The 15,673-nt window shown below is 36.8% G+C and overlaps 1 protein-coding gene across 4 annotated transcripts in view; it reads left to right on the forward strand.

The window, feature by feature from the left end:
* TTC29 (tetratricopeptide repeat domain 29) overlaps positions 1 to 14,433 on the forward strand; it is a 258,998-nt gene extending 244,565 nt beyond the window's left edge. For all 4 annotated transcript variants that reach the window (XM_070611649.1, XM_070611648.1, XM_070611651.1 and 1 more), the window contains 2 exons: positions 13,835 to 13,901; positions 14,197 to 14,433. In XM_070611649.1, coding sequence (XP_070467750.1) covers positions 13,835 to 13,901; positions 14,197 to 14,227 — 98 coding nt within the window. In that variant the 3' untranslated portion in view covers positions 14,228 to 14,433. The remainder of the gene's footprint in view (positions 1 to 13,834; positions 13,902 to 14,196) is intronic.
* The last annotated feature ends 1,240 nt before the right edge of the window (positions 14,434 to 15,673 follow it).

Here is a 15,673-nt window from a genome sequence, read left to right on the forward strand (position 1 = left end):
AGGTGGTTTAGGTGTATAGATATAAAGGGCTCTATTCAAGTCAATATGTAATTTACTTGGCTTTCCCAATATGTGTAAAGAAATACTGTATGATGCTGAAGCAAATCAACACAACTTTAAACTACCTAGAAAGAGTATTTGGTTTTTATATTCCCAGTTTTGAAGGTCAGATAAAAACAGCAAGAATGATGAATATATATTCTTAATGTATCTTATGTTTACACTATATAGATTTTAACATTTTTATGTTAATATATTTATATATTATTTATATCTTTATATTCTTTATATATAAAATATTTATATATCTATATAATTCCTTTGTGTGTGTTTGAGGAAGATTGCTGGCCCTGAGCTAACATCTGTTGCTAATCTTCCTCTTTTTGCTTGAGGAAGAGTGTCACTGAGCTAACATCTGTACCAATCTTCCCCTATTTTCTGTGGGATGCCACCACAGCATGGCTTCATGAGTGGTGCTAGGTCCACACCCAGGATCTGAACCTGTGAACCCTGAGAGACCAAAGCAAAGCATGCAAACTTAACCACTATGCCACTGGGCAACCCCTATATATCTATATGTTTTATATAGATATATACATATTATATTGTCTTATCACTGAAAAGCCTTATTTATTTATTTATTTATTTATTTATTTTTGGTGAGGAAGATTGGCCCCAAGCTAACATCTGTTCCAATCTTCCTCTATTTTTTGTATATGGGGTGCTGCCACAGGATGACTTGATGAGCAGTGTGTAGGTCCACACCTGGGATCCGAACCCACAGACCCTAGGCCACCAAAGCAGAGCGCACAAACTTAACCACTAAGCCACCAAGCCGGCCCTATAAAGCCTATTTTATATTTTTCTTCAACCTAATTCATTCACATGGGATTAGCCATAAGAGTAGTCTTTTTCCAGTAACTTAGATCACTTGAATACATATTGTTATCATTTTTAATATCCTCTCATTCATTAAAGCATAATTTGCGTAATGTCATTCCAGGTAAAATATGCCTGGTTTTAAGATACACTACCTTTTCTTTTCCCCCAACCACAGGCAATACAGCCAAAGAAGGTAAACTCGGAGGAGATGATTTGTGTAGTAAGGATAAACAGCCTTCCGACTCTCTGTTCTTTTTCTCTTCTCCTCTCTCTGCCCATGAGTACTACAATTAATAACTGAAATGGGGAAAGGTGACTTGATACCCTCTTTGCTCTTTAAAACAATTGAATCCATGAAAATTAAGGTAAATTGTGTAGCTGAAACCTTCTTTCATTAAGACAGGAAGCAAGAATTAAATATTTCTTTAAATTTAATTTTTAAATTATTTTAAACAATTGTGCATCAAAATCTCATTTCTTCTCTGTAGCACTTCAGAAAACTGTGACTGAAAGTTTAGACTTCTCCTGCTTTACTTGCAAGATGAGCAGATAATATATTCAAGAGGAAAACCAGTTTTAAAAACTATTTCTATGTACTCATTAAAGAGTTGTCTCTAGATCTTGCTGGAGAATTCTTTTAAAAATTATCTGGCATTTCAAACCAATAGTTTTGTCTTCATTACATACCTTTTGTGATCTCATCTAAATGTTTAAGAGTAGACATATTCATTCATTCTGTCGTTTTTTTGGTTTTTTTTTTTTTGAGGAGGAGGATTAGCTCTGAGCTAACATCTGCTGCCAATCCTCCTCCTTTTGCTGAGGAAGATTGGACCTGAGCTAACATCCGTGCCCATCTTCTTCTATTTTATATGTGGGATGCCTGCCACAGCATGGCTTGATGAATGGTGTGTAGGTCCATGCCCGGGATCCAAACCAGCAAACCCCAGGACACTGACGTGGAGTGCATGACCTTAACTGCTATGCCACTGGGCCAGCCCCATTCTGTCCTTTTTTTAAACAGACATTTATTGGTTGTCTACTATGTGCCAAGTGACATTTTATTATGTCATATTTTTAAAAGTCAATCATAAGCTACAAACTGTGTTTGTTCAGGTAACATTTAGTATGTACTATCTCTAAGACATCATGCAAGGTACTGCAGCTACAGGGACAATATATTACTTTTCAAAAGAGGGAAGTCCATAATCTGAAGACCACAAAGAAATGGTGATTATATATACTTCCAACCACAAACAGTTTTTCAAAAATGGCTTCTACTTGTCTATAAGTCAAAATATATGCACAGTTGTATAACGTGCACATGTTGAGGAGACATGCTCTAACACAGAGATTCTCTGCTTTTCAAACTTTTGACCCACCAATCATGTTATCAAAGAATCTGAGTCCTACCGTGGACAACCCAACAGGCTTACTTTTCCTGAGATAAGCATTTAAATGCACTTATATATATTCTATTAATGTCTCAGTGTTTGTTTTGAAACCCTTTGCCCCCTACTAGACTATCCTAAATTAATTGCTTTAAAAAATTGCATGTAAAACTCTCCTTTCTTCTCTGAAGACCAGGCACTAATCCAGAGGATTATGCCATGATTGCAGATTAAGCTTCCCACTGCCCCACCCAGCCGTGTAGGCCTCGATCAGTCTAATTTGAACACTACTACAAATTATAGCCCAGCACCTATCCCTCAAATGTGTGGGTGCTCAATGAATATCTGTTGAATGATTGACAAATGAGTGAGGGTTACCAGTTGACAAACACGGTGTCTATTCAACGTAAACTATAACCATTACTGGAAAAGCAGTTTAAAATCTGTGTCATTGTGAGAATGGAGTAGCACAAATCTCTGTCTCATTCATTATTATACAAGTGAAATAAGAAATACATTTAGTCAAAAGATTGGCCACTGAGCAATTGGTTTGCTACTTGAGTTCTACAAAACACATCATAATGGCCCAGAGCTGGTCTAAGTAGAATTTCAGGAGTCTTTGTGTATGATTTTTATTTCTCATTGTCCTCACCTTCTCTGAGAAGAATGACTGATAGCCTTTTCTTGTGATATCTGAGCTTTCCAGAGTGTTGTTTCATCTATTTTTTATGATCAACCTTACATTTGTTAAGTGTAATTTTTGCTTTATGTAATACACACAAAACAAAACCTATGATATGGTGCCCCATGAGTTAACAAGAATGGCTGGACAAAGGATAAGAAATCTTTTAAAAACGAGGGTTCACATTAAATACCTTAGATAGTTAGGCCTTCTGGGGATTTTTCTTTAATGCAACAAAAGTGCACCATTTCTGTTTTCAGGAATAGTTTCTTTCAGATACTGAGCTTGTCTAAAGTCATATTACATAAGCAAAGGCTTAGTGTCTACATTAGTATTTTACATCTAAGAGTCTTTCTAAATCCTTTTTTGATCAATCTGATATTGAACAGATCTATATTGATTTCTTCTACACTTGTTTATGGTATTTATTTTTATATATCTAAGATTAAAAGCCAAATTAACAAGTGTAATCAATTTTCTTAGTGATAAAGAAAAGTCCTCTAGTACCTTTAGACGCATTCATCTAGGGATAAAAATTCAAGTGAAGATGTTGTAATAAATGGATTGATTTATTCAATCACTGGGCATAAAAACATTAGCCCTGGGAAAGCACTTTCCTCTAAGAGCTTTAGCTACTGAGTTTCTCTTGTGTTGTACCAAATGATTTGCATTTTTAGAGAAATTTCATGTCTGCAGTGAGCTCCAGTGAAAACATGAATAAATTGCTTTCTTTCCCTCTTTTTCTGACTTTATGAAGCTGAATCCATTAGGGGTTGAGTCAAAGTATAATGAAATAAAGGCAACAAGTCACATGATGGAAACCCTGGCTGAGGTTTCTCGCTAGTCCAAGCTCTGTTGTCCTGGCCTATGTGTCAGATTAGTGGTCTTCAGGGAGATCTCTGGGGCATGTGGCAATTTTTTTAACTGCTGCATTAGAAACAGCCTCTAGAAGACAAGAAATTAAATAGACCAACAGTAATTAAGAACTAAATAGGCTTTCCAGTGCAGTTTGCCACAAAGTCAACCTCTCCAAGTCTAGCACAATGCAGTTGTCTAGGATGCTTTCTTGTTGCTTGCCTTCCTTCCTCTGACTTCACTGGAGTGAGAATGAGCATAGAAGTTATGAGCATGGGCTTTGGATCCAAACTGACCAGGGTCTGAGTCTCCACTGAGCCAGTCAGCTATGTGGTACTGAGCAAGTTGATCTCTCCAACCTTTGGTGTCCTTATCTGTACAACAGGGATAATAACATCTAGGGCATGGTGGTTGGGAGATTTTTAAAAGTCCATATCACATTCCCTAGTACAAAATACATTCTCAATCCATGGAAGCAAATTTAATTTTTACTTATAATCTGAATGTTGCAACTGAACAAAAGACAAGCAGCTACCACTACTCCTTTACTGAGCATGCGGCCTGAGAGTCTGCATTTCTAACAAGCTCTAGGTAATGCTGATGCTTCCGGTTTGGACAGCACACTTCTAGACCACAAACATGTAGGTCACATGGAAAATGGTATTTATTTCAAATTTTATTTCTCTTTGTCATTATTTTAAATAGACCCTGGGTCACTCGTTTTCATGAAAATTAACAAGGAAGGCTACCTCCTCTGGGATCTATAAGGTTTTGAGTTTGGATTTTGGTGGGGGAAATGGTTTTGTTTTTCAAGGAAGATATATTTCTAGGAACTACTTTGCTGCTGATAAGGTACACATTTACTCATCTTACTGTATTTGGACTGGATATTGTATATCTAACATCTTTTCTTTGTAAGTCTCAACGTACATTTAAAAATTCAAATTTTGCAAAAACATTTTTATAGCTCTAGATTATTCATTAAAAATATCATTTCCTAAATAATCCTCTGTTCTAAAGTAGTCTGTTCATGAAAAGAACATGGAGTTTGCGTACATTTGGAAAATATTGTGTATTTTCCAAACTCCGTATTTTGATAAAGGCACCAGAAAAAAAATCCAAATCTATCTATCAGCATTTAGGTTCCTATTACATATGTTATACTTTATATAATCGGGTCAAAGAGAATTAAACTTTGAGAGTGATAATGAAATGGTTATTGCTTTTAATTCATTAACTTATTCTTGAACTTTAGTGCAGGGAAATATATGAGAAGGATAAGTTTTCAAGTGAATGTTTAGAGACAGACTTTATCATTTTCGAAGTTGAGGAATATTGATTTTCAAATCTTGGGGTTTTTTTTTTTACCAAAACAGTTAAAATGAAAAATGTAAACTAAAATGTAAAACCAAAAGTGATGACCAGCACAGATCTTCAGTTTATGAGTCTATCTTCCGGTGACATTAGACCTTTATTGCATGGTATAAGAACCTTAAGATAACATACTTCCATTTCTCCTCTCCCAGCCTTTGCACTGTTGTTGTCATACATTACACTTTTGCATATATTATTAATCTCATGCTATATTGTTACTATTTTTGTTTAAACAGTCAAATGTCATTTGAAGAAATTAAGTAAAAGAATCTTTCATATTTACCCAGGTACTTACCATTTCTTAGCATAGACCCAGATTTCCATCTGGTGGCCTTGTCCTTCTCACCAAGGACTCTGTCCTTCCTGTTCTGCAATCTGCTGTTGATGAATTGCTTCAAGTGTTGTCTGTCTCAAAAGTCTTTATTTTGCCTTCATTGTTGAAAGGTATTTTTACTGGGTATAAAATTCTAGGTGCGATCCAGATTTTTTTTTTCTTTTAGTACTCTAAGTGTCTTGAGCTTGGGGTTTGTTGAACTTCTTAGATCTGTAGGTTTGTGATGTTCATCCGTTTTGGAAAATTTTTCAGGCATCATTTTTAAAAACATTTTTCAATCCTTCACCCATCTCCTTCCAGAGCTCCAATAACATGTACAGTTAGCTGCCTAAAGCTGTCCTACAGCTCACTGATGTTCTGTTCATCTTTTTAATTCTTTTTCTTTGTCTTATTTTGGGTAGTTACTACTACTCTGCCTTCAATTTCACTAGTGTTTTCTTTTATTATACCATCCATGTCTCCACTTAACATTCTTAATGTTGAAAATGCAGTTATAATAACCATCTTAATGTCTTTGTTCCAAAATCTAACAACTGTGTCAGTTCTAGGTCAGTTTTTTTTTTTTTCCGAGGAAGATTAGCCCTGAGCTAACATCTGCTGCCAATCCTCCTCTTTTTTCTGAGGAAGACTGGCCCTGAGCTAACATCTGTGCCCATCTTCATCTACTTTATATGTGGGATGCCTGCCACAGCATGGCTTGACAAGCGGTACATATCTCTGCACCCAGGATCCAAACTGGCAAACCCCGGGCTGCCACAGTGGAACATGTGAACTTAACCAGTGTATCACTGGGCTGGTCCCTCTAGGTCAGTTTTGATTGATTGATTCTTCTCCTCATTATACTTTTTTGCATGCTATGTAAGTTTTTGTTAGATGCCAGACATTGTGAGTTTTACCTTTTTTTCTTTTTGGTGCTGGATAGTTTTGCATTCCTGTGAATATTCTCAAGTTTTTCTTTTGAGATGCAATAAAGTTACCTGGGGGCAGTTTGAGCCTCTCAATTTTTGCCTTTATGATCTGTTAGGTGGGATAAGAGAAAGATTGAATGTAAAGATAATTATTCCCCACCTCTGAGACAAGATCCTTTTGAGGACCCTACCCAATGCCCCATGAATTATGAAGTTTTCCAGTCTGGCTGGTGATAACAGGTAATATTCCCAGTCTTCTGTGGACACTGTGTACTATTCATTCATGTACTCTTGGGTTATGCTCTAATCTGTGCTTTGCTGAATACTTGAGGGCAGCCTCTACAAATCTCCAGAATTCTCCTTGCGTGCAGCTTTCTCCTCTCCAGTACACTAGTTGCTAACTCTTGTTGCCTTGGTTTCCTCAGACTCTCCACCCCATCTCCTCAACTAAGGGAATCTGCTAGGTTCCTCCAAAGAATTATATGAAGACATCAACATTATTTATTCATCTTATGAAAGTATTTAGTGTCTGAACAGATTGATACACCTAAATCAGAGACTCTCACTAAAAGTTAAGCTATCTAGGGCTGGCCTGGTGGCATAGTGGTTAAGTTCACACACTCCACTTTGGCTGTCCGGGGTTCACCAGTTCAGATCCTGGGTGCCGACATGGCACCGCTTATAAAGCCATGCTGTGGCAGACGTCCCACGTAAAACAGAGGAAGATGGGCACAGATGTTAGCTCAGGGCCAGTCATCCTCAGCAAAAAGAGGATTGGTGGCAGATGTTGGTTCAGGGATAATCTTCCTCAAAAAACAAAACAAAACAAAACAAATATATATATATATATATATATATATATATGTATATCTGGAAGAAGAAATTCAGTATAATTCTGTGTCAATATGGTATCTTCAATGCTTCATCCAGGTCTAGCTCCATTTCATTAATTTAAGATAATAATGCTTAAGGGAAAAAAAAGAATCTATAATTTTGAATTAGAATATATTTCCAATCCTTGGATAAATTTTAATAGGCCTCAAATATTAACAAAAGCCCTTGGAAAGGGAATTGCTACACACCAGAATCTGTAATATGAAAGAATACACATCAGCTTTTGATGCTTAAGAGAATCTACCCAAACTTGAAAGATGCCTCCTGCCTTCAAAGTTTATATCTTGACCATTATACTCATCAGATATGAAATAAGCACATCATGATTTCTGCTTCAAAACACAGAACAGATTACCTTTGTTTGTTAACAAAAGGTAGGAAAGTATTACCAAGAGAGTTCACATATTTTTTTTGGTAGAGTGAGATTAACCCTATAATCTCAGGCTTTTGTTCACAGAATTTTTATAGAACTGTAAGATGAGAAGCACCATGAATGACAAACCAATATTACCAAAAAAAAAAAAAAAAAAAAGGAAAAGGAAAAGAAGGTAAAAGAGAAAGAGGAAAGGAAAGAGAAGGAAAAGAGAAGCAACAAATCATATACTAGCCTCAAATATGTTGACACGTAAACCATGCTTTACATGACTAAATTGATGACAGTTGCACTTTGCAATTATTGTATACTATTTGCCACACATGCCCTCCAAGATCCATTCTCTCACTTTGTCTTCTCTGTCTCCGAGGAGACTGACTTCAGACTGAATCATGCAGGTTCACTTGCCTTCTGGCTTCCTGGTTTGGATTTATCCAAAGGGAGTCACTAGCAGGAGATCAGAAGTTAGGAAGGTGGAGCAGTCAGGGAGGTATTCCTCTGCCCTGACTTCAGCTCAGTTCTGACAGCTGTGGCACTCTATGACTGCAGCTTCTAGATTTTATTGGGTGACCTCTCTTCTAAATCTCTGTTTCTAACCCAAGGTGCAATAACACCATCCTCTCCCTCTTTACCCTTCAGCCCTGTGGAAGATAATGGCATGGTGTCGCTCTAATGCAAGTCACTGGGTGCCTCTGCATCCCTTGATGGTTCCTTAGCCCTGCCCTCATCTCTCAATTGTCCCTTCATTGAAGTTTCTTCAAAATCCCAGTTAAATGTGCAATCTGTTTCCTCTTGACTGACACTCACTCCTTCTCTATTTTGAGTATGAAGTGGGGTGGCTAAAGACAAGTACAAGAAATATTAGGAAACTTCCACTTGCTGAAAGATTCAGTTGATTAGAGAACAGGGCTAATGAGGCCAAAATTAGTGTCTGGCTGTGTTCCAGGATCACAGGCTGTATCCCTGACCAGCCATTTCACACACCATCAGTTGCAAGGAAGACCATGCCAAAAAGTACACATGAGTCTATGCCAATCCGTCACCACTTCTGGGAACATAATTCAAAGACTAGCTGTTCAACTGAGGTTGCTTCATAATCAACTTTGTTCCCAGAGGACAGCTTTTGTAATGTGATTATAATGAAAATTTTACATAGGTTATTTAAAATAATAAAGTCATACCTGTCAATATCTTTTTCAAAGATATACTTTCATTTCCTTAATCTGTAGCTAATTCATAATAACATACATTATAAGTCAAGCTTATTGAAATATGCCTATTTTGATAATGGGATTTAGGGTTTATAAGCATATATGCTTAACTCATTTCTTTAAAATTTTTCAATTGTTGTGATTAAATGAGTCAAACTACGCAACCATTGTCTAAAGAACAAAGTTAAAATATTAATTAATTAATTTGAAGTGATTTTTCTGATTATCAAGTATGAATGACATGCTTTCAGTTTATGTGCATATTTCCTCAAAACTCTTTTCTCCTCGGTACAGTTTCCTTGTAAAGCCATATTATAATTTGTTCATTGTAGGTGTACTATTGTGTTGCTATTGATATACTGGGCTTATTCATGGTGTTAATTTTGTGTGGTTTGAATACATGGGAGGAGGGAGAGACTTCTGTTCCTTTTTTAGAAATCAGTTTCTGAGGCTCTACTATCAATACTATTTCTACTAAAATTGAATTTATGACTTTAGGTAAAATGTGCTGAAATACTAAAGCAAAATATAATCTCATCATTAATAATGGCATAATGCTAAGATCACCCATAAGATATGAGCATCTTTTATACATAGTATTTATTCTTAATCATTTTCATAAAACACAATCTCAGTTTTATTTTTTAGCAAAACCTTTTGAGTCATTTTGATAAGATCAACAGAAAGCAGTCTTTTAACATTAGGTGATCAACTTTTTGACAATAGCAGGACCAGCACAGCTAATGGAATAATAGCCTGCAGGGTCCAGCTAAATATGATATACGAATGTAATCAACCTCTGTGATGACTATTCAGAAGTAATCCCTTTAGCTTTGAACTGCACCATATATTTCAACAAGGCAAAAACCATATGAAGAAATTCTCTGCAGACTACACTGATACAATACAGCCTTCATATCTTGCTCTATGTGTTTGCTGCTTATAGTGAGTTTTAAATTTAAGGTAATGACTACTGTATACTCATGTGAGCATACAACAATACTTTTGATTCGTTGTGGAAAGGTTGAATCCATTACCAAGGGTCTGGCCTATAAACTCTGACACAACCTTTATGTATAAGTTATTATTTACCCTTTTCTAGAATAAGGCCACTAAAACTGTTTTGCATGCCAAAATTATAAAAATTCGTTTGCCTTTTCAGTCACAAAACTACCACATAGTGTCTCCTCCATTTCAATTCATAGTCCTCTACAGATAACATTTTAGAAATCTCGTTTATATATAGTCTGTATTATATGAAAATTATGTACCATTGTTTTCAAGTAAAGAGATGGGATGGTAGACTTACTGCCATTCAGCATCTGATGACTTATTCTGTTGCTCTTTGGTACAATATAGGCTACGTGGTGGCATAAATGAGATCTTTTTGTTGCCTACTGATGGAATCTACCATTTGAGAGTCTTTACTATTAGAAACAGAGAAGTGCCTATTTCTACTGAAATGGTAGACAGTATAAACAAATATCACACTCTCAACTTTGTAGTGGTTCTGGTCTCCCTTGCTGGAGTGTTATTGGTCCTAATCTCCTAGCTTCCTTGAAGTCCTACAGATCAAACATCTCAAATCCCACCATAAGTCAGACCCACAGCACAAAACTTAAGTTAAGAATCAAAATGAGTGCTTTTGCAATGACGGAACCAAGAGTCCAATAATCCTGCGGTGCTCACCTTGTTAGAAATGAATACAAATATCAGAACACCTGAATGATGAGTTCAGGTGTTCCTTTGTGTAAATTAATCATTGCTAAGATTTCCTAGTACAAAGAGAGAGTGAATGTCTTTTGTTTAAACTAGCAATTGTGGCCTAAGTTAAGTAAAAGAATAGCTACAGGTATAGCTATTCTTCTCGGAGAATCTACTTGGGAAATATTCTGCAGTAAAAATCACCTTTCTTCAACATCTGGGAAATGAATGCTGAACAATTATTTGGGACCAATCAAGCATAATCTCGAACTTGGAAAATCTAGAAAGACTTCTCCAGCTTAAGAGATATTGTTATATCCTGCCAAACCAAAGGGAATGCTGAGTTTAAGACCTTAGATGGTATGAAACAGACATTAGGATGTTAGAATTTTCTATATATTGTGATGCAATGAAAAATATTAAACTGAGAAGCCCAAGGTAGTTCTTTACCTAAAAGAATGATAGAACTTATTAGTTAAGGTAAAGGCTAAGCTTATTATAAAGAGTCCCAAAAGTACAATAATTTAAGAATATAAAAGTTTGTTTCTTCCTTAATCCTGAAGTGAGCCATCTACATTTACAAGGGAGCCCCGCAGGTATTTAGGGGACCATGATCTTATATCTTGTTCCCCCACCATCCCCTAGGGCAGGGTTTCTTAATCTTGCACTATTGAAATTTTGAGCTGGATGATTTTTTGTTGGAGAGGTGGGTGGAGAATGGCTGTGATGAGCATTGTAGGATATTTAGCAGCATAACTGGCCTCTATCCACCAGATGCCAGTGGGACTTCCATCTACCAGTTGTGATAACAAAAAAATGTCTCCACACATTTTCAAATGTCCCCCGTGGGGCAAAATCACCCCCAGTTGAGAACCATTGACTTAGGGGGCTGTCGTTGTCTGCGTAACAGAAACCAAATCACAGTAATAGTTTCATCTTCAGGACTGAGGAAAAGGGAAATTGTAGGGAGGAATTAATGCCCATGTCTAGCACTCAGACCCAGAAGCAGTATGTATCATTCTGCCCACATTCATGTGACTTCACCTAAATATTATATGCTGATGGGGTAGATTGAGTAGAGAGCAAAAAAACTGATTAGTGGGAGGCAGAAGGAATTACTGGAGCCATGTCTTGTATGGGCAAAAGAAGATGAGATCTAGTGAAAAAATATAAGAGTTGGCCTTAGATAGGAGCATAGGGAAGACTGAGCATACAGAACAGAAGCAAGTAGGTGAGTAACTCTCGATACAGAGCTTGTGGGACACTTTTCCTACTGTCTTTTATTTCCTCCATGAAACTGGAAAATAAATGATGAGCTGAGAATGGTGATGCATATGGACAGTTAGATGTTTGAGAAAACAGAAGAAAGAGTTAAACAGTGATTTAGGAGAGTAGAAAAATGAATGGACTAGGAATGTTTAATAGGATGGCCTAAAGCATTAGGGTCCACCTTATGTCTAAGGCCATAAATTTAAAGTAAGGCCTGGTCATATGGTTGTTTCCAACCACACTGAGCTATACAGTACAGGGGAGGAATGGGGAGAGAGGTGGATTTAACTAGGGTTATAGTTTGGCCAAGTGTGTATGACAAAGTGGGAAAAGGGTAAAAAAGTCAGGCTATATGCAAGGGGGTGAATGACCATAGAATTTAAATTGTATAAAGAAGGGAAAGAAGATATCAAAATGGGGAGGAACAATGGAAAGGTAGTAGGATTGGAGGTCCCAGTGAAGATGAAGAATTTATGATTTTGGGGTACTAGGGGGAGTGATCTAGAAAGATAAAAGCTGGCAGTCAAGTAGTTGAATGCTGGAAACTAAGTTTGAGGGGGCTTGCAGTTACTGGTAATGACAAGGTCTAAGTATGACTATGGGAATTAATGGCTGTGGTAGAGTAAAGGGCAAGATCTAAAAGATCAGAGCTCAAGGAATTGAGGCCCAGGGGGAAAGAATGTTCTACATGTACATTTAAATTGCTAAATTAAGAAAGTACTAGTCAGGTGACAATTAGCCAGTGATAAAATCAACTGAGAATGACTCCAGCTGTAGGTAAATCACAATAGTTGATTGTATAAACTGATGACATGAGTTTTAGGAAAGGAAGAAGGGAGGCTGATGAGGAGACACTCATTCATCTCCAGGTCCAATGGTATGAAGACTGAGGAAAAGAAAAACAAAAAAGGGCATCTGGGCTGGCAGTGCCCTCAGAGGACAGCCAAGTTTCTGTTAGAGCAAGAAAGTAAAAGGAATGTCAGAAAATAGAGTGAGGATACAGTGGAAATATTTCAAGAGTTGTGGTGGGTGGGAGATGGGGACAAAATAAGAAATGTACAGAACTTTATGAAAAATAGAACACAGGAAATGAAGGGGAACTGGGAGACTGAGGCCAGTCTTAAGCAAGGATAAAAAGCATCTTATTAGATTAGTCCTAGTGGATTCAAGTTAAAAGTAAAACGGCAAATAAGAAAGGTAAGTAACAAATTAACATGTCTATATACATAAACTTCCCATAGCTGATTTCATTATTTGGATGCTTTATATTGCTCTCTAAATTAATTTTCCTTCTAAGGATTGCATTAACAAGTCATCTTATCTCCAAAAGGTGTCTGTTCCAGTTGCCAGTTTATGTGGATTAGGAATTTGAGTATGGCTTGGCTAGCCATCAATTAAGATCACCCAATGGTGGTACTCAGCTGACAGATGGGCTGGTTTGAAGGGTCCAAGACAGCTTCACTCAAACTGAAGCCTTGGCAGGATGGCTGGATGGCTGGGTGAGCTGGGACCGTCAACTGGAGCATCTGTACATGACCTCTCCTGAATGGCAGTCTTAGGGTGGTAGGACGTTTTATGTGGTGGCTATCTTCCTCCAAAGAAAACATTCCAAGAGAACCAGGTGGAGCTGCATAGTTTTTTCTGACCTGACCCAGTCTTAGAAGTCATGCAGTCACTTCCTCCACATTCTAATGATTACTAAAGAGTCCTAAGGCTTGCCCAATTTCAAGAGGGTAATTAGATTCCACCTCTTGTTGAGGACTGGCAAGGTCATAATGTTAAGAACATGTAGAGTGGGAGATACCATTGTGGCCATCTTTGATCAATACAATCTTACCTGGTGACACAGGTGATATGAGTACGTATCCCTGAAAAGAGATTCCTAGGTTCAAGCTCAAAATAACTAGAAACTGTATTTGTGATAAACCATTAAATTTACTCTTCTCTTTTTCTTTGGCAGAGTCTAGAAGATCCACAATGGAAAATTTACCTCAAAATTCAGAGCATTTGGAAGAAGAACTAAGTGGGTATGATAAATCATGTAAAAAACTTCCGTTAAGTATCCTCATTGTGCAAAATACTAAGTGTAATCAAATTCTCCAAACACAAGAAGAGTAGGTTCATCTAGCACTTGACAAACTAATACTGAAACACTGTTTTTAAAAAAAATCACAGATTTATATTTAAATATCATATTTTAAATACTTTTGATCTCAAGCTATATCTGAAAATTGCAGAAAACAAAATAATATCTTTCAAAGGAAGTGTCTTTCACTTTCTAGCTCAATATCAAATTTAATTATATAATTTATTATATTTCAGATTTCCGGATATCCAAAAGAATGAGACTTAAACCAGCTTTTGAGTCAGCAATAAAGCAAGAAGAAATTTATCATGTCACTTTAGTCTTTGATGCCTGTAATAGGAGTATGTTACAAATAATACAGATAGAGTTATAATAAAACTCACTTTGACTATGTTTTCATTGGCTTCTGTATTGCAGAATTTACCCTAAAACATCCAAATCCATGAAAATAAAATTTATTCCAAAGCTTGAAATTTCAGTAGTTATCCATATAATAAATTCTAAAATGTTTCCTCTTATCCATTATTCCACAAGAAACTGTGCTATCATACAATCAAAATTTGGTTGTGTCTAATGAGAATATAATTATAAGCTTAAGGAAATCTATGCTTAATAAATGTGGGAAAATTTTACTAAAATTCCAGGGAAGCTTTTCAACATAAACAAAAGGATTATAAGCAATAAAGACTATTATATTAGTAAGTACTGTTCAAAACAGTTTGCTTTACCTGTGTAAAAGAAAAGTCTTTCCTCTATTCTGACACCAAATGCATGAGTTTTTCATCATAAAACAGTTCTCCAATTCTTGGCAGACTTTGACTGGGTGTCTTACAACTTAACTCAATTCTGGCACTAACTCTCAGAAGTTAGCACAGACCCCACAGATTAGGGATCAGTTCCACAAAACTATCCTCACTTCAGATGCCAATTGCAAGTCCGAATTTGTTACTTGTACTTCTGAATGACTTGGCTACAAATAGGAGATTCCTACAACCTCCCCAGCTTCAATAATTTGCTATAATGGCTCACAGAACTCAAGGAAACACATACTTACATTTTCCAGTTATAAAAGATATAATAAAAGATATGGATGAACAGCCACATAGAAGAGATGCATAGGGCAAAGTATGAAGAGAGGGGCATAGAGTTTCCATGACTTCCCCAGGCATGTCACCCTTCCAGCATCTCAATGCATTCACCAACTCAGGAGCTCTCTGAATCCTTTCAGTTAGAGTTTTTATGGAAGCCTCATTACCTAGGCATGACTGATTAAATCATTGACCATTGGCGATTGACTCAATCTCCAGCCCCTCTCTCCTCCTCAGAGGTCAGGGGGTGGGCCTGAAAGTTCCAACCCTCTAATAACATGGTTGGCTCCCCTGGCAACCAGCTCCCCATCCTAGTGGCTTTCTAAAAGCCACTAACTCAGGTGTGATTGAAAGGGGCTTATTATGAATAACAAAAGAGGCTCCTTTCACCTTTACCACTCCAGACCTTTTTCAGGAACTGGGGGGGGGGACCCGCGGGCAATAAGAAAAAACATTCATTTTACCTTTATTTCTCTGGGGCTGTTTCAGGAGCCAGGGACAAAAACCAAGTGTTAACTTGTTGTATTACATTAGGAGCTCTGTGCCAAGAACCAGTGATGAAGACCAAATATATATTTAATGTTATATTACAACATTGCATTGTATAAAAGTATATTTTATGATA

The sequence above is a fragment of the Equus przewalskii genome, chromosome 2, assembly GCF_037783145.1.
Source record: "Equus przewalskii isolate Varuska chromosome 2, EquPr2, whole genome shotgun sequence".
Classification (NCBI taxonomy): domain Eukaryota; kingdom Metazoa; phylum Chordata; class Mammalia; order Perissodactyla; family Equidae; genus Equus; species Equus przewalskii.